This window comes from Quercus robur, chromosome 1, assembly GCF_932294415.1.
Source record: "Quercus robur chromosome 1, dhQueRobu3.1, whole genome shotgun sequence".
Lineage (NCBI taxonomy): Eukaryota > Viridiplantae > Streptophyta > Magnoliopsida > Fagales > Fagaceae > Quercus > Quercus robur.
Genome location: NC_065534.1, coordinates 19,688,095 through 19,715,090, shown reverse-complemented (window position 1 = coordinate 19,715,090; position 26,996 = coordinate 19,688,095). Strand labels below are relative to the sequence as shown.

At 32.9% G+C, this 26,996-nt stretch overlaps 1 protein-coding gene across 1 annotated transcript; it reads left to right on the top strand.

The window, feature by feature from the left end:
* Positions 1–4,262: 4,262 nt before the first annotated feature.
* Positions 4,263–25,058, top strand: LOC126724455 (structural maintenance of chromosomes protein 3). Its single transcript, XM_050428986.1, has 30 exons — positions 4,263–4,614; positions 5,334–5,374; positions 5,532–5,607; positions 6,196–6,234; positions 6,348–6,415; positions 6,502–6,573; positions 7,825–7,904; positions 8,017–8,095; positions 8,220–8,337; positions 8,428–8,603; positions 9,339–9,584; positions 9,871–9,992; positions 10,589–10,733; positions 12,487–12,659; positions 12,738–12,837; positions 15,053–15,189; positions 15,355–15,556; positions 16,395–16,482; positions 16,573–16,723; positions 17,630–17,780; positions 18,219–18,410; positions 18,533–18,716; positions 18,802–18,872; positions 18,958–19,109; positions 19,542–19,710; positions 19,802–19,948; positions 21,701–21,796; positions 22,695–22,869; positions 24,206–24,391; positions 24,733–25,058. Exons 2-29 carry the CDS (start codon positions 5,360–5,362, stop codon positions 24,388–24,390), a joined length of 3,609 nt encoding a protein of 1,202 aa, XP_050284943.1. The 5' UTR covers positions 4,263–4,614; positions 5,334–5,359; the 3' UTR covers position 24,391; positions 24,733–25,058.
* The last annotated feature ends 1,938 nt before the right edge of the window (positions 25,059–26,996 follow it).

Below are 26,996 nucleotides of genomic sequence, written 5' to 3'. Positions count from 1 at the left end.
GTTTGGAGAGAAACTTTGTTCATATATATATATATATATATAAATCTGGACATGTTGCTGGGTGGAAAAAAATTGGGGCAATAAAAAAAATTTGGACATGATCACTGGTCTATATTACAGCTCAAAGACCATTTTGTAAACCTGGAAGATCAACCATGGAAAGTAGGGAAACTAACGACAAGAAGGAAAAAAAAAAAAGACAAAAAAAGAGAAGGATGAGATGAATTACCATAGACTGTGTAGAGGACCGCGTAGAGGAGATACAAACAAAGCAAGGAAGACATTAAGGTGTGTTAATTGTTTGGTGAAGTGGGTGGAGGTGGGTGACTTTCGTGAGAAGCACTAAAATTTGAAGGCGATTTTGTCATTGCGCTGGAACAAGAGTTTTCATTATTTTTCTCCTTAACAAACAACACAAAAACCTATTTTTACTCATTTATTTTCCATCCTCCTTATTCCATTTCCAACCAAACATACCCTAATGATCCCTTTTATTATAAGCTATTGGATTTGTATAAGAGGAAAAAAAAAAAGAAAAAAAAAAGAAGAAGATCTTCAGGCGCACTCTACAAACTGTTGGAAATAAAGGAGAGATAATACTTGAATTTTTCTTGGAAATTACACAATTTGATTTTACCAAAAGAGGTGGCAGAGATGAGACGTGGACCAAGTCACTGTGTTGAGACAAATCGTGTCGTCTACGGTATATCCGATGTAGTTAGGCAAATAGTTTCTACATGTTGTCCCTAGGATACAACAGCCCGGCCATCTTTACTGATTATCCTTGCAAGCCTACATTGCTCGTAGGATATAAGCTCTCTATAGTACTTTCTTTTCCCATAAAATTTTGTAAAAGATATAATATTTTTGTGAGTAGTAATAAACAATAGATGGTAAGTGTTTAAGACAATAAAAAATTGTTTTTGAAGAGTCTACAGCTTTTTAATTCAAAAATAAAAATATGTGTATCTGAAACTTTTATTTCTTTCCATATATATAGAACTAGACATGTTACTTGTCCTTAGCCAAAAAATAAAACGTTTGATATCAATTAAATAGTCATAAAGTTATTGAAATTAAATATATATATATATATATATATACATTTATAATCAATAGCCTTATTTATATATATGTAATATAATATAATCGGATACCAAAAGTTTTCTTAGCCAAACTTTGTACATTGAGAACAAAAGGAAAGGATCATAATGCCATGCATTTAAAGGCCCATTATTATAATATCTTTTCAAAAGTTTATGAATATATGTTACAAAAAATTGTTAGCTATTTGACCGCTTTCCATTAAACCAAATAGTAACCATTTGTGTATATATGGTAACTTATTATAATATAAAATAATTTAGCAGTAGTTGTACATTTAAGTGCTAAAAAATCTTCCATATATGACGTTATTATGTCATATTTAAATAAGAACGTTTGAATACAAAACATTTAGAATGGAAAATATATATTTGTAATAAAACCAAATATGTTGGCAATTATGGTATTAATAGCACGTTAATGTTCATAAGTTTATGATTAAAACCATTGACAAAAGCTATTCAAATTTTGAATTATATTTCAATTTCAAAATTTAGCAATCAAATATTTGACATTAAGGGATAATTGATACACATAAATGGAGTCTTTTGGGTTAAAATTGCAAATTTTAAAGTTAATTTGCGTTATAACTACTGTTCGAAGTTAATTGGGAAAGTGAGGAGAGAGACTGAATTTCGGCAATGGCGTTGCCGAAATTCAGCCAAAAAAGCAGGAGAGAGAATAAGGTTACCAAAATTCACCCAGAAAGCAGGAGAGAGGAGAGAGAATAACAAAAAAGTAGGAGAGAGGAGAGAGAATAACCAAAAAGCAGGAGAGAGGAGAGAGAATAACCAAAAAATTTTTTTTTTCCCCCACAATTTCGGTAATGCCATTGCCGAAATTGTTGGGGAAATTTTTTTTTTTCCCCACAATTTCGGTAATGCCATTGCCGAAATTGTGGAGGAAATTTTTTTTTTTTTTTTTTCCCACAATTTCGGTAATTCCATTGCTGTTTTCTCTTTTTTATTTATTTATTTATTTACATTTACGGCAATGCTATTGCCGAAATAAGGGGATTGCCGAAAATGTGAAAAAAAAAAGAAAAAAAGGAGAAAAGGATTACGGCAACGGGATTGCCGAAATAGGAAAAAAAAATTTCCCCTGTTTCGGCAATACCATTGCCGTAAATGTAAATAAAAAATAAAAAATAAAAAAGAAAAAAAAAAGAAAAAGAGAAAAGGATTACAGCAATCCCATTGCCGTAATAGGAGGAAATATCTATTTCGGCAATAGCATTGCCGTAAATGTAAATAAATGTAAATAAATAAATAAAAATTGGGGAAAATTTTGGAAAAATAATTTCCCCTATTTCGGCAATAGCATTGCCGTAAATGTAAATAAATAAATAAAAAGAGAAAACAGCAATGGGATTGCCGAAATTGAGGAAAAATTAAATAATTTTCCCCTATTTCGGCAATAGCGTTGCCGTAAATGTAAATAAATAAATAAATAAATTAATTTAAAAAAAAAAAAAGGAGAAAACAGCAAGGATTGCCGAAAATGTGGGAAAAATTTTTTTAGGAAAAAAATTTTTTTTTTTTCCCCACAATTTCGGTAATGCCATTGCCGAAATTGTTGGGGAAATTTTTTTTTTTTCCCCACGATTTCGGTAATGCCATTGCCGAAATTGTGGAGGAAAAAATTTTTTTTTTTTTTCCCCACAATTTCGGTAATGCCATTGCCGAAATTGTGGGGAAAAAAAAAAAAAATTTTTCCTAAAAAAATTTTTCCCACATTTTCGGCAATCCTTGCTGTTTTCTCTTTTTTTTTTTTTTTAATTAATTAATTAATTAATTAATTAATTTATTTACATTTACGGCAACGCTATTGCCGAAATAGGGGAAAATTATTTAATTTTTCCTCAATTTCGGCAATCCCATTGCTGTTTTCTCTTTTTATTTATTTATTTACATTTACGGCAACGCTATTGCCGAAATAGGGGAAATTATTTTTCCAAAATTTTCCCCAATTTTTATTTATTTATTTACATTTATTTACATTTACGGCAACGCTATTGCCGAAATAGATATTTCCTCCTATTACGGCAATGGGATTGCTGTAATCCTTTTCTCTTTTTCTTTTTTTTATTTTTTATTTTTTATTTTTTATTATTTATTTACATTTACGGCAATGGTATTGCCGAAACAGGGGAAATTTTTTTTTCCTATTTCGGCAATCCCGTTGCCGTAATCCTTTTCTCCTTTTTTTCTTTTTTTTTCACATTTTCGGCAATCCCCTTATTTCGGCAATAGCGTTGCCGTAAATGTAAATAAATAAAAAAAAAAAAGAGGAAACAGCAATGGAATTACTGAAATTGTGGAAAAAAATTTTTTTTTTCCTCCACAATTTCGGCAATGGCATTACCGAAATTGTGGGGAAAAAAAAAATTTCCCCAACAATTTCGGCAATGGCATTACCGAAATTGTGGGGGAAAATTTTTTTTTTTTGGTTATTCTCTCTCCTCTCTCCTGCTTTTTGGTTATTCTCTCTCCTCTCTCCTACTTTTTTGTTATTCTCTCTCCTCTCTTCTGCTTTCTGGGTGAATTTCGGTAACCTTATTCTCTCTCCTGCTTTTTTGGCTGAATTTCGGCAACGCCATTGCCGAAATTCAGTCTCTCTCCTCACTTTCCCAATTAACTTCGAACAGTAGCTATAACGCAAATTAACTTTAAAATTTGCAATTTTAACCCAAAAGACTCCACATAAATGAGTATTATAATAAATATAATATTTTTTATAAAAATATCCAACACAAACTTAATATTCCCTCCTATTTTAAGCTATTGGATTTGTATAAAGTTATTCTAATTTGCGTGTAACAAGAAACAGGAATCCAAGAAACTTACCTTGTATTACATATCATAGAAAAAAGAGAGAGAGAGAGAGAAATCTTACAAAAAGAAGGAAAAGAAAAAGAGCAAAAAGAAAATTAGTACAAGCAACAAATTATATGTGGCGGGGTAAATTTATTTATTTAATTTAATTAATTTTTTTTTTATAAATTTGGTCGGAACGTGGAATAGCATAGCCCAACAACCAAACACCAGAACTGGTCACAACAACACAGAGTACTGAGCAGTGCACACTGCACAGTCCGCCCCCAACGAACCCAACCTAACCCAACCCAGGCCCATCAATTAATCATTCATCTTTGTTGTAACAATTCCTTTGCTTCGCTTCATTGCGTGTTTCATTTTCATCTTCTTCATAATTTGATATTTTGATTCAGGCTCTTTCATCTGGAGCCGAAGAAAAAACCTCCTATTTTGCCGCCCTTTTTTTTCCACTCTGCTACTTCGCTCGCTGTGCTTCAAAAATCAAAGGACATAATACAGTGCTAAAAGTTCGCCGTTGGTGCACAGCACAGCACGGCACAGTTCAACACTCATCCTTACAACTACACATCGTTCTATTTCAAGTCAACTCACTTCGATTTTCACTCTCCTCCCTCCATCTCTCTCTCTCTCTCTCTCTCTCGCTTCAATTCAACTGCTTCTTCTGGTAAAGTAGGTAAACCCCTTTTTTTCCCACTCAGTTCTCTCTTTTCCTACTTCTCTACTTCACAAGCCATAATTTAGTTTTCGATTTTTCATTTTCACTTGCTGAAACCCTAGAATTTTTACTCTGCTCTCACTTCCTTTGTTTGTTTGTTTTTTTATTTAAAATTTTAAATTCAGATTTTCGCGCACAGACTTTGGTTTTTACTTTCCAGCATGGTAGGCTAGGGTTTACTTTGCACTCTCACTATGGAAGTGTTTTTCACTTTTTCTCGCTTTCTAATCGGAAAGTGCTCTAGGTTTTGGGTTTTTAGAAAATAAAGTGTTGCTTTAAGTTTTTTGTGGAATTTAATTACCGTAATTCCCTTGAATTTTTGTTTCCAGAAAAAGCGTGTTTGTTATATGTTGATAGAACAGTGATTGTACTGTGGATTGTTTGGTAGAATGGCACCTGAACTATCTGCCCTAAAAATAGTTCAACTGTCCTTACCTGGGCAGTGTTTGTTGCTTTTAGACTTTTAGTGAGTGAATTGATCTCGAGTAGCGAGTGAAGTAAACACCAAAATGGAAAATAAAATTTTCAACTCATATCTTGTGTTGGGTATGCTTATTTTATTTATCAAAAAAAAAAAAAAAAAAAAAAAAACTAACTATGATCTACGAGGCTTGGGCGAGGTTTTTGAGTTGTGTATTAACAACTGCTGATAGTTATGCTTTCACATTCTCGTGCAGAGGCTGGATAACCTGCTGATTTCAGCATGTATATCAAGCAGGTAAATTATTCTTGGCTGGTCAGCGCAAAGGACTGAAAATTAGATGAAATTTTGTTCTCTATTTTTTATTTGTTTCTGAATCTTTTGAATCTTCCATTTTATTTGATTTTTGAGATGTATATGTTTTTTTTTTAATGTCCGAGGTTTTTAAATTTAGGTTATAATCGAGGGGTTTAAGAGCTACAGAGAACAAGTCGCTACTGAGCCTTTCAGTCCGAAAGTTAACTGTGTTGGTAATGGTTTCCCTGTACTTGTTCAATATTGTTATTGATGATTCAGTGAGATTTTATTCTGAAGTTTGTGTGTTTATCACTGTTACATTTTTTTTTAATTATATTTTTTGTTTTATATGAGAAACATAATAATTTAGTCTTTTTTAAAAGTGATTATTATCTGCGTCTAAGTCACTGAATTAAACTGCTTGTGAATATGTGTGATGTCGGATATAAACAATTAAGTGGTAAAGAAAGTCTTCAAAGGCCAAGTTATTAGCATTAATTATCATTGGATGACAAAAGTCAGTGTTACCATTGAAGAAACTCCTCAAATGAAAGCATCTTTCTAGAACCATTTTGAGTTCTTACCAGATTTATTATCTAGTTAGTAGATGGTTTTTCATGCGAAGCAAGGAGTCTTAGAAAGACATTATAAAACATAGAGTAATTGTTTTGTCCTCCCTTTTGAAATGTACTTTATTCATTTGCATTTCTTCTTTTAATAGTACTAGATGCTTATCTATTAAAGTGTGTGTATTACATTGTTTTATGTGTGATTGGAATATCAATAAATGCTTTTGTTTATTTGAACTATGTCCTCTGCAGTTGGTGCCAATGGATCTGGAAAAACAAACTTTTTTCATGGTGAGTACCTGATTTTGGGTACTTTGTTTTTATCTGTTGACTGATGATTTTTTGTTGGAAAGAAACTGATAGTAAAACTTACTTTTTGGTACTTAAAATGTCTATCTTTATAGCGATTCGATTTGTATTAAGTGATCTCTTCCAGAACCTGCGCAGTGAAGATAGGCATGCACTGCTCCATGTATGCTTCGCTACATATTTTGTTCATTGTCTAGAAATCATGTTGAGTTTATGTTTTAATGAATTCTATGTATCATTATTATGCAGGAAGGTGCTGGACACCAAGTATTATCTGCTTTTGTGGAGATTGTGTTTGACAATTCTGACAATCGTATTCCGGTAATGCTTTGTACCTAACTTTTTTTTGATTGATATAACACTTTGTACCATAGCAATTTTATTAGTGTAGCAAAAAGATATATATTTTTTTAGGGGAGGGGGTTAATGTTAAACCTTGATGTTTTCTTTAAATCCTTGGTAGCTTAATTTTTTTTTTCCTTCTTTTTCATACCTTTTGCTTGTTAGTACATAATAAACTGGTGCATTTGTTAGGCATAGTGTTGCTTTGTTGACTGGACTGCCAACTATTTTCTGAAAGCTGATCTCTCTTTTGTGATTTTATTTTTGCATCATTGAAGGGCATGCAAAGAAAAAACTAATAGTTAAGAAAAAAATATCAACAAATATATTAACAGAAAAAGGGTTGTTCTGTTTGATTTTATATAAGCCCATTTTAATGGAAGTTGGGATGATCAAATACAGTAAGCTCATTTCTAAAATCCACTCCCCCCTTTTTCTGTGCTTTATCTTCTTAAATTATGTTGTGGCTTCAATGAATGAAGAAATAACCTACAGCTCTGATATAGATGGCAAAAAGACGAGTTTTAAATATTCAAGTAACTGGGGCCCTTGACTAATAATCTGAAATTTCAATTACCTACCATGCCATGCCAAAAAGCAGCATTGAATCTTTCACTGTCCAGTACTGTTTTATATTATTTTGATGACATGTCCAGTATCCGTACCCGAAAATTTTGCTTGTTTATTCCAAGTTTTGAACATTATGTGAGTCAGATACCTTACCTATCAAAAAACAAAAAAAGGTGAGTCAGATACCTTGACACATTATATCTCCTGATACATTTACCCTAATCCATGTAACACACCAGACCAGAGTACACTTGAAGGCCCTTAAGTGATGAGATAAATTATAAGGTTGTCTTGGGGAACAATTACAATTGCGGTTTTATAAGTTCCTTTTATCTCTTATCTTTAGTTTTAGTTATTAATGTGGACTATGTAAAACAGTGAAAGTAGCTCCTGTATACAAGAGCTTTCTATTTTTTCTCTTTCGAATACGATAACTTAAGCTATAGTTGTTTGTATCATGTGCCAATCAAAAAAAAAAAAAGGAAAAAAGATTTGTTTGTACAATTTAATATTACTTTGTATAGTTATAATCACTGCTACTCCTATTCTTTCTTTGTTTTTGCTAGAACACCCAGAACTGAGGGATGTTGGATGCTTGATTGTATGGGTTGTTTTCTCATTTTTTTCACTGCTTTAGTATGCTTCTCCAACACTTTTCAGGTTGATAAGGAGGAAGTGCGCTTGCGTCGAACAATTGGTTTGAAAAAAGATGAGTATTTCTTAGATGGAAAGCACATCACGTAAGTTTTGAATCTTGTTTGAAAAAGACTATATTCTATGTCATATATGATTATGTTCGCTAGCGCCCTTTCTTTTAAATGATGAGCCTAACATGGGTAACATGATTTGCAGTAAAACAGAAGTTATGAATTTATTGGAAAGTGCTGGGTTCTCTCGCTCAAATCCTTATTATGTTGTGCAGCAAGGAAAAGTAGGAGCATGATTTTTCTATTATTGAACTTTGTTGTTACCATTTCTTTCTGCTTTATGATTCATCAGGCACACACTTATTCTCTTTTATTATCCCTCTTTGGGATTTCTGGACTGTTACATAGATAGCATCATTGACATTGATGAAAGATGCTGAGCGACTGGATTTACTGAAAGAAATTGGTGGCACTCGAGTTTATGAGGAGAGAAGACGTGAAAGTTTGAAAATTATGCAAGAAACGGGCAAGTCCTTTTTTATTTCCCCCTCCTTTTCTTTTATGTATGCATGTATGTATGCAAGTATATATAACTGTTTTTTCACCTGTTAATCAGGAAATAAAAGAAAGCAAATAATTCAAGTTGTTCAGTACTTGGATGAGAGATTAAAGGAACTGGATGAAGAGAAAGAGGAACTTAAAAAATATCAGCAGCTTGACAAGCTGCGAAAATCTCTAGAATATACTATTTATGACAAGGAAGTTCATGATGCTCGGCAGAAACTGGCAGAGGTCAGATAATTTAGATGCTTGGATGTATGAAGTTTGCATCATTTCTTTTTTCTTAATTGGAAAGGAATATACTTTATTCTCCTCATCTCAATTAGTAATGTGCTAATTCTTCAACTGCATATCCTAATGAGAATGTAATCAGAAAATGTATCTTTATAAAAATGAAGAATAAAGAATGGTCAGGAATGTCCACCTTTTCTGACTAGCACAAAGCAAGCACATTGTCTACTTAGAATTCTCTTTCCTTCTGGACAGGAGTATCAACATGGAAATAGAGCTTTTCAACGGGAAAAAATTACAGCAGCCTTAATATAAATATCACTATAGGATCTATTAGTCTGTGGACTGTGACAGATTTTATTCTGCAATGAATCAACAATGCAGCAAGTTGGAGGGGAATGTGTTACTTCCTTGCCATGGACACCAATGTTCTAATGTATTTTGGTGCGAAAGTTTTTCAGAAAATATATCTAATTCTTTACAATAAGACAAAAATTTAGATTTTGAGTCTCATAGCTTATAAAATTGATACTCAACATGAATGAGATAAGTCATAGTGTTGTGCATCCTCTACTGTGTATCATGTATTTTTGAATCAATAGAAAACATATTTTACTTATAGTATTGTGGTTACTAGGAAGTGAAAATGTATAGTGGCCAAAATAACTTTTGTTTTATTCTTGTATAGCTGTGGCTTTGAAGCTGAAGGTTATATAATTTTCACCTTGATTGCAGGTTGAAGAGGCACGGAATAAATATTCTGAAACATCAACGAAGATGTATAATAGTGTGCTGGATGCCCATGAAAAGGCCAAGGACTTGGAGGAGACATTGAAAGATCTCACAAAAGAAGTTCAAGGTTTAGTCAAGGAGAAAGAAGCTTTGGAAAACCGACGAACAGAAGCAATAACAAAGCACACAGAACTGGAGCTTGATGTCAAAGACTTACAAGAGAAGATCTATGGAAATAACCGAGCCAAGGTATTGTTATGGATAATGACAGTATATATCAGTTCATACATATAAATATATATATATATATATATATATATATTGACGAGAGTTACACCTTGTTAATGTTATAGCACTTAATAACTTTTTATTTGATGAGTTTTTGACAAATCCACCATTGTATTACCAATATTTCCTTAGACTCTTAATGCTTGCAAAATTTAAAGATGATTAGAGATCAATAGTTATGTGTGTGTGTATGTGTGATAACAATTTTGCAAATATTGGTGCTAAACTTGCAAGTTGCATGCTTTAGGAGGATGCTACAAGACAGCTCGAGATTCTACAGAAAGAAATTCAAGACTCAATGGATGAGCTTGACAAAATACATCCTTTTTATGAGAATCAAGTCATAAAGGAAAAGGAGATAACAAAGGGGTATGTCTATGGCAGTTAGTTGATACTGGAATGATTTCTATATACATGCTCTTCATAATGTATGCCAACTTTCTAATTATTAATATTTCTTCTTCATTGAGAATTTTATCTGTTATTTTATCTCAGTAGATGTATGTATGTATCTATGGTACATATTTATATATTAACGCAACGTGCCTTCTGTTTGCAAAGGTTGGTTTGTTTGGCTTGGCTAATACCTTATAGCTGAAATAAATCTGTTTAGTTGCACTTTTTTGTTTAAACCAACTGCAATTTTTTTGGATAGGCTTGGTTAATGCATTTTAGTAGGCAAACAGTGGTCTTAGATTAGTTGTGCTTGAAAGTCAGTAAAAAATTTGACTTTTCCCTTTCATCCCTTTTATTTTATGTGATTCTTCTTTCTGTTCCTATGCTGTACTTCCTTTTTATTCCTCTGAACTCTGGTGTGGAAGTAATGTATATACTGATGTATCTATGCTTGTATATTTTATCAAATGTGCTCGTCTAGCCAAAATGATTGAACTTATTGTGTGCTTTGGAGAAATTTCCTGTTGGTTGCTAAATCTTTTCCTAATCACTGTTTCTCATGTACTTAGAATAATGGAGCGTGAAAAGCAGCTTAGCATTCTTTATCAGAAACAAGGTCGTGCTACCCAGTTTTCGAGTAAAGCTAATCGTGACAAATGGCTTCAAAGAGAAATTGATGATCTTCAAAAAGTGCTTTCTTCAAATTTGGTGCAGGTAAAGTGTTGCTTTAGTAAACTAGAGTGCCATTTTGGATACTACATCATAGTGTTTTCTAAATATTTTATATGGATAGAACATGAGGATCTTTTAATTTATCTTTCTTGGTGAAGAACTATTGAAGGAAAATTACACCATCTTTGACACTTTGGTCATCTAAGGGTCCTGTCGGAGAATTCTGTTATCCGAAAACAATTACTTGTTCTTTTTCATTTTTAATGGCAATGATGAATTACATCAAAAGCATATAGAGTATGTTGATGTTGGAACAACATAGCTGTAGAACCCCACAGATTGTTCATATTATCAAGCAAATGAAAATGTAAGTTACATAAGGCAGCATATGGGCTTCTGTGAAGTCCTTGAAAGTAAGAGAAGACCTGTTTGCCATGATATACGTCACTTTCTTTCCAATTTGGGGACACAAGAATATGAACAGATGAATTCCTTTTTTAACATGTTATAATTTGTCTCCACCATTCGAAGTTGCAATAACATTCTTTTCAACATGTATTACTCTTTCTTCTCTTTATTTTCGTCTTTGTAAGCTTCATTAAAGGATCTTCTGCGAGATTCATGTACTCCATTTTCTCTGTGATAAGTATTTCTTGCCGACCATGAAGCCATTTGAAGCTTGATTTCTTACCCTTTAATGGGGTTTGTATTGTTTCTGTTTTGTATCTTTTGGTGGCAGAGCTCTTGAATGTCATGGATCAGTAGGTTTTTAACTTTTGTTCTTTATGATTGAGATTAATTTTGTTCAAGAATCTCTACTAAATGATGATGAAAGCCTTGATTGAAGCTATTAACACCTTTGTCATGGTATAAAAATGATACAAGAGGTTGATAATCCATGCATTCAAGAGAGAGTTTATGATTGAATTTGTAATTTGAGATTTACAAGGCTATTTATAAGCCTAGGACTTACATGATGACATCACCCTCCTACAACTAAAACTCCTAATATTTAGCTAGCAATAGCATATTTATAACACGTGGAATTCCATTTACAAGCTAACTATAGCTACGCATTTAACACATGCTGAAATTAATTGAATCACATGGCATATCTAACAACGTTCCTAATTTTTAGCACATGCACATGTAACTACCACATGTGGGCCAAAGCCTTGCCCTAATTAGCACATGCTGAATTTGGTCACAGAAGAGCTCCCTTTATTTTTGGCCATTGCCATGTCATCATATCTCCTACATTAAAATAAAGTGGAGTCTGTACTTCCATGAAGTTGTTGAATGTAGGTGGTGTGAAGCTTGCACTTCATTTTCTGAGGCTCCAAGTTGGCCTTGTGCTTGGGAGATTTGATTTCATTGGCTCTATCATGGGAATACCACCACCACCCCCTCACCTCCATTGTGACTCCCCCCCCCCCCCCCCCCCCCCCCCTTTTTTTTTTAATATATGCCTCAAAATTTTGATTCCTGCATTTCCCTGATGTTGGCGGTCTCATTCATCTGACTTTTCTCCTTTTGGAAAACTAATATGCTTATTTGCTTTGAGAATGATGCTTGGTTTGGTTGAAGAAATCAAAACCACACATACATGGTCATAAGTTGACTTGTCTGTACTACCTTGCTTCCAACTCATAAACTATTGCATAGCCTTGTGTTTGAATTTTCCAGTTCCTTTATTCTCAACATTAATTAGTTTTATTGAAATGAAATTCTGTATAGTTTATAGGTCACTTTTATCTTCTTTTTTTTGGGTCTTATCTGTTATTTTTGGTAGCAGGAGGAAAAACTTCAGGAAGAAATTCGCCGGCTTAATGCTGAGTTGACAGAATGGGATGCCTACATTGAGTCTCGCCGAACTGAAATTGCTACGTTAGAATCCCATATCTCCCAGTCACGTGAAGGGTTCAGTCATCATAAAACTGAGAGAGACAAGCTGCAAAATGAGCGAAAGTATGATCTATGTGCTTTTGTTTTTGGTCAAGGTTATTGAAATACTCCAAGATGCTTAAAGTGTGGTTAACTGTGTAGGTACTTATGGAGCAAAGAAAGTGCACTTTCTTCTGATATCAATAAGCTGAGAATAGAAGTTGAGAAGGCAGAAAAGAGCCTTGATCATGCAACTCCTGGAGTGAGTAATCTCATTTTAATTTGTTTTAATTTCTCAATTTTCTGAACATGGTTGTCAAAATGCGTAGGGAAACCTTCACATTGGTACTACTGAGTTTGTGATTTATAAAAATTGGCATAATCAAATGTGTATGTATCAGGCTTAAATTTTATCTGTGTTGGTAGTTGCTCACAATTATGTTTTTTTTTTTGATAAGTGCTTACAATTATGTTGTTGAGTGGTATAAATATGATATGATTCACCATGCATTTTACAAAGTTATGTTTCATGGTTATGTTGTGGTAGGTATGTACACTTTGAAAATTGGATTTTATTCAATTCCCAGTACGCAATTTTAAAACGGGATGGGAGTTTATCTAGTGAGAACATATATTGTAGACGAGTTTTATGACAAGAGTTTTGTGATAAGTTATACTCAAACTATTGTAGACAAGTTACACTCAAAATTTTTTTTTTTTGATAAGTAAGTTACACTAAAAATATGCAAAATCACTGGTTTATATCAATAATGTCAAGATCCTATAGTTTTAATTCAGTTTTGGTTTATTTTTTTGAGAATATAAAAAAGCTCCAAAAAGCGTGCTCTGAGCTTTTTGAAAAAGCGCAAAAAAGTGCGCCTATAGCGCACATCTTTGAATGAGCCTAGCTTTTGAGGCAAAAAGCACTTGAACCTTGGGGCTTCGAGCTTTGAGCTTAAGTGCGCTTTTAACAATGCTGCAACACTCACAAACACACATATTCAAAACCTTGTATAAATAAAAGCTAACCCAAATCCAATTATACCCAAATTAAACTCTCAATACCAACTAACAAACTCACAAATAAGGCGCACATTTCATAGTCCCAACACATCCAGTGGTGCTTTCTCACTCAAACAATAGCCAAACTCTTTTCAAACATGTGGGTATCTTATAACCCCAAAAGAATTGTTTCTCTACGAGTCTTCTCCTTTGTCAATGTGAGAGGACCACCTGGACCAAAGCCACCAAACTCTTCACAGTATTTCCTAATATATATATATATATATATATATAGGCTCTAACTTCTATTCCATGGTGAATGAGAAATACTACATTTTTGAACTAGTAAACCAAATAGTATTTTCACAATGAATAGAATTTTTTTTTTTTTTTTTTTGTGTGGAATCAATTTAATTTCCAACCAGGAGATTGAAATAAATATGGTCCATTAGATAAGGGCTGGGTTTCTAAAGTGAAAGGAAAAGTTATATAGAATTGCCATTAGATCAATGATGCTTTATTTTTTATTTTTAATAGGTAATAAGACTTTTATTGAAAGAAATGAACATCGTGTAGTGGAAATGAAAAATGATACAAAGTGTTTGGTTGGTAAGAAGTAAGACATTCCTAATACAAGTGTAGTGGAAATGAAAATGGTAAATTATAGGTGTGAAAATAATAGATGAACTCATCTGTTTAAAGGTGGAGTGGCTCTATTGAGAAAGGGATGAGATAGAGTAGTTTAAGATGTTTTGGTTATGCGTTGCAGAGAATGCTTAATGCTCTAGTGAGAAAGGCTGATCTAATTTGAGTCAAAGTAGCGAAGAAAGGTGGAGAAGGGCCTAAAACAATATGAATAGATGTATTGAACAAGGATGCAATATATATTTGGATAGAATAGAATGGAGAAATAGGATATATATGGCCAACTCTGCATAGTTGAAAAAGGATCCATAAAATTGACCCTAATTTAATTGGAATTAAGGTTGACTTACGTGATCTTAGCCTTTATCTTAAAATATTGTGAAATATAAATTTGTTTTTCCCTTCACAGATATGTACAAAAAATCACAAAGGTGATAATAGAATTCTATCTTAAGCTTATTGTTGTTTGAGACATCAGAACTTTGGATGCAGTTGGTGACAAAAGCTTTCAAAATATTTTTTTTTGTTAAATTTTAATAACTAAAAGAAAAATATAAATGCTAATAGCATATTTGTCTATTAATTTGTTGTGTTTCCGTATGTATCAACATTTCATCATAAATGTGGCTAAGAGGCCTTACATCTTGTATATTCCTCAATGGATTAATCATGAGCCTCTTTTTTTAATTTTTTATAGTTATGTTTTCTATCTCTTATAATTGTCTCTCTCTTAATAGTTGGTTTTGCAATGGATTCTATGACAATAACATAGTTGTTTTGTTATGACAGATCTATCTTCTCAATTTTTTATTCCATTGTGTAATACACAGGATGTGAGGAGAGGGCTGAAATCTGTTAAGTCCATCTGCAAAGAGTATAACATTCGTGGGGTGTTTGGTCCGGTCATTGAGTTGCTTGATTGTGATGAAAAGTTTTTTACCGCTGTTGAAGTTACTGCTGGAAACAGGTAAATATGATTTCTTTTTGGGGACTCTTAATTCTTGGAGCTGCATCTTATTGTAATGTTTTTGCCTGGTAACCGGTTAAAATATCTAGTAGTTTTTGGACCTTCCATGTTGTGCGTTCGATAATGAAAAAAAAAAGTATTTGACATCTGTTTTTGTCTGAACAGCTTATTTCATGTGGTGGTCCAAAATGATGAAATATCAACCAGGATAATTAAACAACTTAATTCATCGATGGGTGGAAGAGTTACTTTTATACCTCTGAACAGGGTGAGGGCTCCCCATGTGTCTTATCCACAGAGTTCTGATGTGGTACCCCTGTTGAAGAGACTAAAGTTTTCTCCCGATTATCATGCAGCATTTGCACAGGTTTGTATCTGCCATGGGTTCTGTTCCTTGTTAGAAACACATTTTGTATCCCTGCATGGTTACAATGCTAGATTAGTAATTTCCCTGATGGATTCCTAAAATTGTTACTTTTTAACTTTGGTTTTTACCATATGGTGAACCAATAATTTAGTAATTAATGCGCTAATTTTACTGTAGGGGATTATTTGTTTGTGTAGTTCCTTTTTTTGATAACTGTCATCTTGAATTTCAAGTATTCATAATCAAGCTCAGTTACTTACACAAGAAGCTTCAAAGGTGGTTTTAAACCTTTAGTGGATATTGGGAGGCCAGTGAACTGGACAATTTTGAGTGCTTAGAAGCAACTTAATGGTTTATTGTTGAAATGGAAAATGTAAAAAGGTTAATATGTGTGTGTGTGTGAAATTCCACTTTATTACTCTAAACACAAGTATTCAATTGGCAGGTATGAGAGAGAGAGAGAGAGAGATTTATCATTTATGATAGTAATTATGAGATTTGATCAAGTGTACAGTGAAAGATGATGGTGGCCCGTGGTCTTTGTTTGGTATATTATTGTTATACTTATAGTAAGGGTAAAAGATATTAAGAAATTTTATTGGCTTTACATCTTTTGAAAGATTTTGCTAAAGGGGTAGACTTCTTTCAAGTAAATTAAAATTGTTGGTAGGTTAGCCTTGTATTGCTTCAAAAAGAGTACAAATGTGAGATGGCTTACTGTAAGATCTATTTAAAATTATATTGCACTGTAGGGTTGTGACTGTTTATATTATTATCTCGACTCCTGTTGGATGTCCTTTGACGTTGCTTTTAATCTTATATATTCCCTTGTACCTAGGTTTTTGCTAGGACAGTGATTTGCAGAGATTTGGATGTGGCCACCAGGGTTGCTCGCAATGATGGTCTGGACTGCATAACTTTGGAAGGTTGGCATAGAAGTGCACTGTATTAATTGTTTCAGAAACTTTGGTCAGCCACTGATGGCTTCACACAATTTGATTTTTATCTTATAACAGGTGATCAAGTAAGCAAGAAAGGGGGTATGACCGGTGGCTTTTATGATTACAGGCGCTCGAAATTGAAGTTTATGAATATAGTTGTGCAGAATACAAAATCTATCAACATGAAGGAAAAAGAATTGGAAGAAGTTAGAAATATGCTTCAAGATATCCTTTTGACATACGCTTTTATCTTTAGCTGCATTGGTTCCATTCTTGTTTTTGTACGTGTGTCTTTTCCTAACACATATACACATAAAAAGAGCTTATTGCATAGCTATGTACTTCATACAAGTTTTGATGAATTCCAGTGCATTATTGATGTTAGAATAATGGTTAAATAATTGAATTCATAATTTCTTAGTAACTTAGGCATTTGGTACAAGTGGTGATATATCATGGTATCAGAGAGGTGGTCTTGTGTTTGAACCTTGTCACCACTCTAGCTTATTTTGAAAAAAAAAAAAAATTTCGGTCCCACTTATTAAGGGGAAGTATTAGCCCACGTGTGAGGGGGAGTGTTAGAATAATGGTTAAAAGCTTAAATTCACCATTTCCTAACAATTTAAACTTTTGAGACAAGTGATAATTTATTTATAATGTTGGTTTTTATATAGAGATCTCATTGTTTATCACGATGGCTGAAAAACTGTAATGTTTCACGAGAAGTTTCTACAAGAATAATATTGATGGAGCTTATTGTGTGGCATATTTTAATTGGGACAGCTTATTCAGAAAATGTTGCTAGAAAAATCAAAGCTCTCAAATTGTAAGGTTCAAATAAGTAAAGGACAAGGTTTTCCTCCTCCAAACTCATCCAACCCACTATGTGGCGATTTATAAGACTAACCATGTGTATTGTTTAAACAAGTCACACGACTTATTCAAAATTTCATGTGACTAAAAGTACATGTGGGTGGTCTCTTTAACTGCCATGTAATGGCTTTGAGGTAAACTTTTTCCGTAGGTAAAAATAGACCATTAACAGATGGCAGTCTCCAAAGTAGGTGCTCTTCCTCATTATGAATGGTTTCCTGTGTTCTACGCCTTTTGTTTTTGCTTAGCTAGTCTTACAGATCGACCAGAAGATTACAGAACTTGTTTCTGAGCAGCAGAAAATTGACGCCAAGCGGACTCATGACAAGTCAGAATTAGAACAGCTTAAACAGGACATTACAAATGCTAATAAGCAGAAACAATTGATCTCTAAAGCTCTTGAAAAGAAGGTATTTTACTTTTGATTATTTTGTATATTGCCTTGGCTAACATTCTCTATTAGTGGTTTTTTTATTCTTGGCTTAAATACACTTTTGGTTCAAAAAGTATAGCCCATGTGCGATTTTAGTCCTTGGAGTTTGAAGTGATCACTTTTAGTTCTTTAGATGATGTGGCCAAACTAAAAATTGACACGTCGTCACTCCAGTAGACATATTAGGGATGAAAAGCGACCAATTTAAGTTTGTTTGGGACTAAAATTGATCACTTTAAGTTTTTTAGGGACCAAAAGTGATTTTTTTAAGTTTATTAAGGGCTAGAAGCGATCACTTTAAACTATAGGGACTAAAATCGCTCATTAGCTAAAATTTAGGGACCAACACCGTGTTTTGGCCTTTCTTTGATATGTTTCTGTTTTGTCCACTCAAATTCTTGTCAATTGTTTGTAGGAGAAGTCACTTGCAGATGTACGGACTCAGATTGATCAGCTTAGAGCCAGTATGACAATGAAGCGGGCTGAAATGGGCACGGACCTTATTGATCACTTAACACCAGAGGAAAAAGAGCTTTTATCACGATTGAACCCTGAAATTGCAGATCTTAAAGAGAAGCTTATTGCTTGCAAGACAGACCGTATTGAGGTTTGAGAAATGCATTTTGAATTTCTTTTTCTTTTTCCCCACTGCTGGGCAGCTTTATTGTTGTTGAAATATATTATTAATTTTGAATTTAAGTACTTATGTATATGATTTTCAATTATTAGACTGAAACAAGAAAAGCGGAGCTTGAGACCAATCTGACGACTAACCTTAAGAGGCGAAAGCAAGAGTTGGAGGTCATAATATTGTCTGCAGAGACTGAAACTTTGCCTGGTGAAGCTGAATTGAAGAGGCAGGAATTGAGTGATGCTAAATTATTGGTTGTCGATGTCACGGAGCAGCTTAAAAGTGAGGGCTTCGAATTTCATTCAACACATTTGTATTTTGCAGTTTAATGTATGGTTCCATGTTTTGACTGCAATTTTCTCCTTAGGAGTTTCTGACCGTATGGATGACCTTACAAAGCAACTCAGGATGCAAAAAGATGAAAAGAATAAGTTAAAGGTACTTATGCTGGTTGTTGTTGGTTAAGGGGTCAAGGTTATAATTTCTCTCTTTCTGCTACTGAGATCACCACTTGTTGATGCAGAGTTTGGAGGATGAGTATGAGAGGACACTTCAGGATGAAGCCAAAGAATTAGAACAGCTATTAAGTAAAAGAAATATGCTTCTTGCTAAACAAGAAGAGTACTCAAAGAAAATCAGGGAATTGGGTCCATTGTCATCAGATGCTTTTGAAACGTATTACCTCTTTTTTTTTTTTTTTTTTTTTTCCTGGCTGGATCTTTTCAATTTTGTCTCAGATTCAAAGTTTGCTTTGTGTCTAATGTTTTCTGAATGATATTCATGTCTAGAGTTATTTCGATTTTTTCTTCCTAAACTAGAGAAGTACTTGATAAAAATCAGGGAATTGGTCTATTGTCATCAGATGCTTTTGAAATGTATACTTCTGTATTTTTTCTTTTTCATTTTTTCATTTTTCTAGCTAGATGTTATTACTTTCCATAAGTTTGAAGTTTCCTGTCTTTAATGTTTTCTGATAGATGTTATCAATGTCTGGGTCTATATTTTTTTCATACTTTAGGTCTCAAATTTTATCACAGTATATTTCTTAACTGTACTTGTATTTTCTTAATTTTCAATAACTCTTTATATTGAAAATGATAATGACAGGTATAAACGGAGGAGCATCAAAGAATTGCACAAGATGCTACAGAGGTGCAATGAACAACTTCAACAGTTCAGCCATGTAAACAAAAAAGCACTTGACCAGTACGTAAATTTTACAGAGCAACGAGAAGAACTCCAGAAAAGGCAAGCTGAACTGGATGCAGGTGATGAGGTATTATTCTGGAATTTCTATACACAAACCTTTAAATATAACATTTTGTTTAAAATATGAACTTAAGATATGCTTTTCTGAAATTCTGCAGAAAATTAGAGAACTTATATCTGTTTTAGATCAGCGCAAGGATGAATCAATAGAACGTACTTTTAAAGGTGTTGCTAGGCATTTCCGAGAAGTCTTTTCTGAACTTGTGCAAGGTGGCCATGGCCATCTGGTTATGATGAAGAAAAAGGTTTGTTAGTATCTTTCATCTCTTCCAGCTTTTGTGTTAACCCTGTCACTATTCTAGTGAATCTCTGGAGGAAAAAAAAAAAAATCATTTCTTGGTCTCACTTGCTTTCTGATTATCAGACTCACAAGCTTGAACTGGATTGTTTATTTGATTGAGCTTGATTGGCCATCGGAGATAATAAATAAAAATCCGTAACCTTTGCTAAGTAGTTTTAAAAGAGCCTGTGCTTTTGGCTCACCTTAATTCAACCTTAAACAATAACTTTAGAAGGTAAGTAAGCTTATATGGTTATACCTGTAATTCACTGTCTTGATGTTTAGTTTGAGAATGATTTGTGGGCAATGACTTTTTTAACATTGTCTGTCTGCACTTGAAACAGTTTATTCAGTATCTTAACAAGGTTAACTTTGTAATATCCTTCTCTTTTGATACTGACTTCTAGGTCATTGTATTATTATATAAAATGGCGTATCTGACTGCAATGTGAATGTGTGTGTGTGTGTGTGTGTGGGGGGGGGGGGGGGGGATTAAGTTATACCTAGTGTAACTCTTTACGGGGATTAAGTTATACCTAGTGTAACTCTTTACGATATTATGCCAGTCCATAACTTTTTATAGAATTAATATTTTATAAATCCGACCTTAGATTTGATATTTTAGTTGCTTTTAATATGTATGCTGAATTTTGTGTTAATTGGGTGTTATTTACTATATAATCCACAAACTCATGTTTTGAATATAATTTTAAAGTTAAGAAGACTTGAAATTTAAACATTTTATGATGAAATAGTTAATTGGTCTCCAATCATCTTGGTATTCTACAAGCATGGAGGGTATAAGGACATAATGTAATCCAACGATTGATTTGTCAAAATCTCTTTTTAATGAAAAGGTATGGAGTAGTGTAACATCTCATAGAGTTAAACCCGGTGTACCTAACCTCATATATATATATATATATATATAATCAGACCTGTTGAAGTTTCAATTGTTACCACCATTCAAACTTCTCCATTTTATTATTTTGTGTGAGTTTCAGAAAGGTACCAATAAAAAAAAATTATGTTTCAGAAAGGAGTCTGAAATATTCTGTCCTCTAGTTGGCCTAAACTGACCCTCAAATTATATGAAGAAATCATAAAAAGAATCTTCTCGAGTTGATTGTTACTATTTTCAAACGTCTTCATTATATTATCTTGTTATTGTGTGTTTGAGAAAGGAGTCTGAAATTTCCTGTCTTTTATTTTTTAGTGTTAAACCCTGAAAATGTATGAAGTAATCATGAAAATATCTTTTAGGAGTTGACTGTGCCACAAGAATTATAGCTTGTTTGAATTATGTTCCACCCTGATTTTTACTCCCCTTTGTCCTGCTAGAAATATAAGAAAGTATTTTGTTGCAGACTTATCACTAGTTCTTTGACGTCTTTCGGAGAAAGAGTAAAGGGAACCTCATTTTGTATGGTCTACTCAATTTTCCTCTATTTTTTATAAATAAAATAAAATAAAAGGAGGGACTTCCTTAAGTTATTATTATTGAATGTGCTTCCTTATCCTTTTTTCCTTGCTTTACTTTTAGGTTTATTTTGGTGATTTTAAACAATGTTTCCTTCAGGGAAGATCCATTGGGAATTATAGAATTTGGATATCCTTTTTAAAAACATGTCTTGCTTTTCATAAAGCTTGTCAATATCTTGAATTATTATTATTTTTATTAATTTATATATAAATAAGTTTTGGTTCATTTCTTCAGGATGGTGATCAGGGCGATGATGATCTTGATGACGATGGACCTCGTGAAGCAGATTTGGAGGGAAGGGTGGAGAAATACATTGGTGTGAAAGTGAAGGCATGTATCTTCTTATGTGAGACTTGGAAGGGGCAAGGGTAGAATGGCTGAGTCAGGATTATCCTTTAAAAAAAAAAAAAAAAAATTTGGGTGGTTCCCACTGGGGAAAGTGTTGTGGAAGTAACTACTAGTGCAAACTCCAATTTTATGAACATTAATTAAAAAAAAAAGTGGATAAAAATTAATTAATTATCATAAACACTTAATTTTTTAGTGAATGTGAAGAACAAAATATGTTTTAAGCCTATTAATACTTCATTTACCCCAATTATTTTTCATGTTCATAAAGTAGTAATTAGATCACAAGAAAATAGAAAAATCACTACTTAAAGACCAACTATGAAGGAAAGCAATAAGATAAGATTATAAATATACTATCGAAAGGATGTAAAAAGAAAAAATGATTGATGAAAAAGGAAATAAATCAAATTATCGAAATAGGATTGTAGGAAGTAAGCCGTTGACTTGTGTTTGGTGGTAGTAATGTGACAGTACAACTAGAATGATTTCTGCTAAATTTTGTTTTTTCTATAAATTTGAAATGCACCCATATATATTATTTTTTGCAGTGTTTGGATTTTGGAAGTTAACACCATTGAAACAAAAAGTGAAATTAACTCTACTGAAACAAAGAGTCGTTGACTTGTATGGGGGGGAGTCTGTTTTCTTTGTTGGATTGAGGGGATAATTGAAAAGACCCATTTTTTTTGGAGGTTGGGGGTTTTGGGGAGGGGGGGGGGGGTGTGGTTGTTAAATATCGAAAAAGGGATCTCTCTTTTCCGCCATTGCTTTTTGCAGCTGCCAGGCTTTAGAACCTTGGCTGGCAGCATCTTCCATTTCATTTTAGCCGTTACATTTTAAATTTAACAATGGTCCAAATTGGCTTCTGGTGTGGCAGGTTTCTTTTACTGGGCAAGGGGAGACACAATCCATGAAGCAGTTGTCTGGGGGTCAGAAAACTGTTGTTGCCCTGACACTTATTTTTGCCATACAGCGATGTGATCCTGCTCCCTTTTATCTTTTTGATGAGATAGATGCAGCATTGGATCCTCAGTACAGAACTGCTGTTGGAAGTATCCTTTGTTATGTTAGCTATGTGCCTCCTATCAGATTTAATCATTCAATCCTTGGTTTTTCATGTACAATTTGTTTTTGTAGTTGGTCTGGGGTAGCATATAAACATTTCATGGGGAATTGAGAGCCTCCTTTGTCTCGAATACTCCTCAGTACCAACTAGCTTAAGCTTCTCTGTGTCAGTTGGCTTATCACAGATGCTTAGCTTTATATGTTAGTGCCCATATAATCAGATTGATGCACAAGCTGTGTCAAAACTTTAGACATTTTTTATATTGTCTTTTTACAATGTACTTAAAAGGAGAGAACTTGTTGGGATGACTTCAGCAAAAGAGGTAACCAGTGTTGATAACTGAAGCTTCATTTAAGAGTCTTAACAAATTGAAGATGAAATTGGAAATAAATAATAACTGTTGTGGCATTTAATTAAGTTCAATAATATTTTTAATTACTGCAGTTTTCCTCGATGAATCAGAATGTAAAGTCATAATGTTTAGGGTAGGCTAGTGCTAACAAGGGTTCGAGTTGCTCAATTCAGGTGGCTGCATGTCTTACATTGGGGCTTTATATAATAACAGTTGGGTTTGAGTAACCACCAACTTGCTCATATTATTTATATTATTATTTTTTCTTATTAGTAAGTTGCATATGCACCTGGTGGGTTTTGAACTCATAAGTCATGATCTCACTCTTCACCTTTCTCTTACAAGAGAAGAACCAATTGAGCTGGAGCTCATTGGCAACTTGATTCTTGGTCCAAAACTGTGAAGCAACATCTAGTGAATAATGAAATGATATCAATGGATACATTGTAATCATTTAAGTAACTTTTTTTTCCCAAAATGGTTGACTAGGTCTGATATAGTTTTGCTTGGTTTTGGTATGGTAGGAATACAATGGATTTGATTCAGATGTAGCTTGAAACCAAACAGTCCTGCCCTACGTAGTGTACTTTAGGTGAGCTGTTTTGTTCAAGAGGGCCTAAATGGGCTTCACATGGTGAAGATGAGATCATAATTTCCTTAATAATAAAGCACTTTTGATTCCTTGTATTTTATGGGCAAAATTGACTTCCAGTTTCTACCATTATAAACAAGAAAAATGGTTAGTTACACGGCTATAAACCCTATATGCTTGCTTATTCCAGTAAGTTGCTCGTCACTATTTATTGCTTTTGTCAATCCATTTGCATAATGACATTGTCTTGCATATATTAGGGAAACTCAATACCAATTGTTGCATACTCTTTAGGCCTTCTGTTTTCAGCTTGGTTTTAGCTAATCACTTAGTCATTGGAAGCTATTGTGTTTGATCCTTAAATCAGCTGTTTGGTAGATATGATACGTCGCCTGGCAGACATGGCAAATACTCAATTTATAACAACAACGTTTCGGCCAGAGCTTGTGAAAGTTGCTGACAAGATATATGGGGTGACACATAAAAATAGAGTGAGCCGTGTCAATGTTGTCTCCAAGGAAGACGCACTAGAATTTATTGAGCAGGACCAATCTCACAACTAAGGTCTGGACCATTTCATAAGTTTTGCCTTAAAATATTTTGCATATCAATGATTTAAGAGAGGATGACTGTGACCAAAAATTACAATTTTACATTAAGAGTATTATTTACACTGCTATGTTTAGTGGTGTTGACCTTTCCTTCGGACATGGCAATGACTACTATAGTGATTTTTCGAGCTCAGTGTAGCATACCCCAGCTGCCTGGCAGTGTCCCCATCATCCAATCATTAATTATGTTTGTTTGTGGCTCATAATATAGTATTTGCATGTTCATAGTTGAAACAAAGTACCATTATTGATCCATGTTTGGCTTAAAATACCTTTTTTGTTGCTGCCATGTAGGGGACAAACGCTGGGCAGATTGGAGTGAGTGCTTTGGGCGGTTCAACTTGGTATGATATATGTTTGCTTGTGGAGCCACAAGACTGTATAGAAGCTCTTAAACTTGGTATGATATATGTTTGCCTGTGGAGCCACAAGACTGTATAGAAGCCAAACAACTCAGCTAAATCATGTTGTACCCATCTTTTCCAGTATTATTGTTGTAGATTTTATGGAATTAACTTAGAAGCGGGAGCAACATATTGGAATGCTGAAGATTTTATACTAATTAGTCGCAGACCTGTGTGTCGCGCGTAATAATATTTTTAGGGTAGTCTCATTAAATATATTTTTTGCAATTTCGACTAATCTAATAAATAGTAATGTATTTCATAATCATATTTTTATTTATTATAGGGACAATCACTAATGTTATATATATAATTTGTCGAACCAAAATGAGTACAATACAATTTTTTTCAAGAATTCAAAAGGTAATTTAGTGAAAATATTAATTTTTTAATATAAGTTATTTATAACATTTTGTGTATCATTAAAAAGTATATAAAAGTTGGAAATTATTTTTTTAGTTTTAAACAAAGTTTTTCAAATCCAATTTTTTCTACCGCACAATAAAAAAATACGAAGAAACATATCTAAACAATTAATAAAACATGACAAAACTATAATTCAAAATAAAAAAGGGATGAAAAAATAAAACTCACATCGAAGTCAAACTCATTTTTCCAAATATGTAATGCATATCAAATATGATGTGATCAAGCTAAATATTCAATGTATAATAAAATACAAAATTTTTAATAAAGCTTGGAAGAAATGCAATAGAAATATGTTGTTTTCAAGTAAAAGTTCTTGTTATAGCTTTATACATAATGTTTGTAATTCTTTTTCCTTAATAATAATAAACAAAAACCAAGAGTACAATTCCAAAGGGGGAAAAAGTAGAGAATTGTTTTTGTTGAAAAAAGAAGCATTGTGTTAATACTGTCATAATCTAATTTAACATCTAATCTAATATGTGAAAAATGAATAGATAAATAAATAATTTTAAAACACAAAATTGAATTTATTTTCTTGAAAATCTCAAAGAATACACTAATAAGATAAGAAAGATGAAGAATAATATAAAATATTCATAAATGCTTAAAACAAGTACTCAAGCATCTAAGAACATCATATAACAAAGACAACAATTTTGCTGTTAATTTGTTGAACAAAATATTTACAAACAGTGAAAGGAAACTACACAAAAACCATATTCTTCAATTATATTAGCTGTTCTTTATTATGTTATCCAGACTATCTTCTTATTTTCTAAATACATTAAAATCTGACAACACAAAATATGACATATTATAATATGATTTTTCCCCAAATCAGGTCAACAGCAAATATCATTCATTAAAATTATTTTGGGTTGTAAAAAATTCATTAAAAAAAAAATACTTGCATCAAGAAACACATATGAATTAGTCAATTATAGGACAATGGGGTACTGACCTCTAGTAGGAGATCCTTCTATGGGGCAGCTGTTAAGTTGTATTTATTCTACCATCAATGATTAAGCAAGATCTGTGAATACATCTTTTTGTGGGAAAATTATACATGAAATGGGAGACAATTGCAAATTTATAATAAGGGGGTGAGAATAATAGGAAAATGGGGGTACAAACATCTAGTAGGACAACTCCTATGGGGCAGTTGTTAAGTTGTATTTTTTTTTTACCATTAATGATTAAGCAAGACCTGTGAATGCATTTTTATAAGTATTTTTTTATTCTTCATTGATTTCATTTTTTAGTTATAGACAACCAATTTTTCACTCAAAAAAAAAAAAAAAATCAAAATTAGAGTTCTAAAGAATTCAAATATTTGTCAATCTAAGGTTGAGATGTAAGAAAAATAAAAAATCCAACAAAGAATGAAAAAAAATTGAGAGAGAGAGAGAGAGAGAACATTTTTTTGTGAGAAAAATATGCACAGACTGGGAGAGAATTGCAAATTTATAGTAAGGAGATGAGAATAAGAAAAACCAAAATAAAGGAAGATAAATGAGCAAAATTATATGTAAAGTTAAAACCATTAGAAATGAATATGTATAGGCAATATTTTTGTTTTGATTTTTTGTTGATTTATTAATTAGTTATAATATTAACATTAAAGTAGATGAATATGTAAAGATAAACTTAAAACCGCCTAAAATGAATTTGTAAAGCCAATATATTTAATATTGTCAAAAACATTAAAGGTAAACAATAAATATG

Excerpts from the sequence above, each read along its gene's own strand:
- LOC126724455 (XM_050428986.1), top strand. Across the intron at positions 6,574-7,824 it reads ATTCTGACAATCGTATTCCG|GTTGATAAGGAGGAAGTGCG; the intron begins GTAATGCTTTGT and ends AACACTTTTCAG. Across the intron at positions 12,838-15,052 it reads TTGATCATGCAACTCCTGGA|GATGTGAGGAGAGGGCTGAA; the intron begins GTGAGTAATCTC and ends TGTAATACACAG.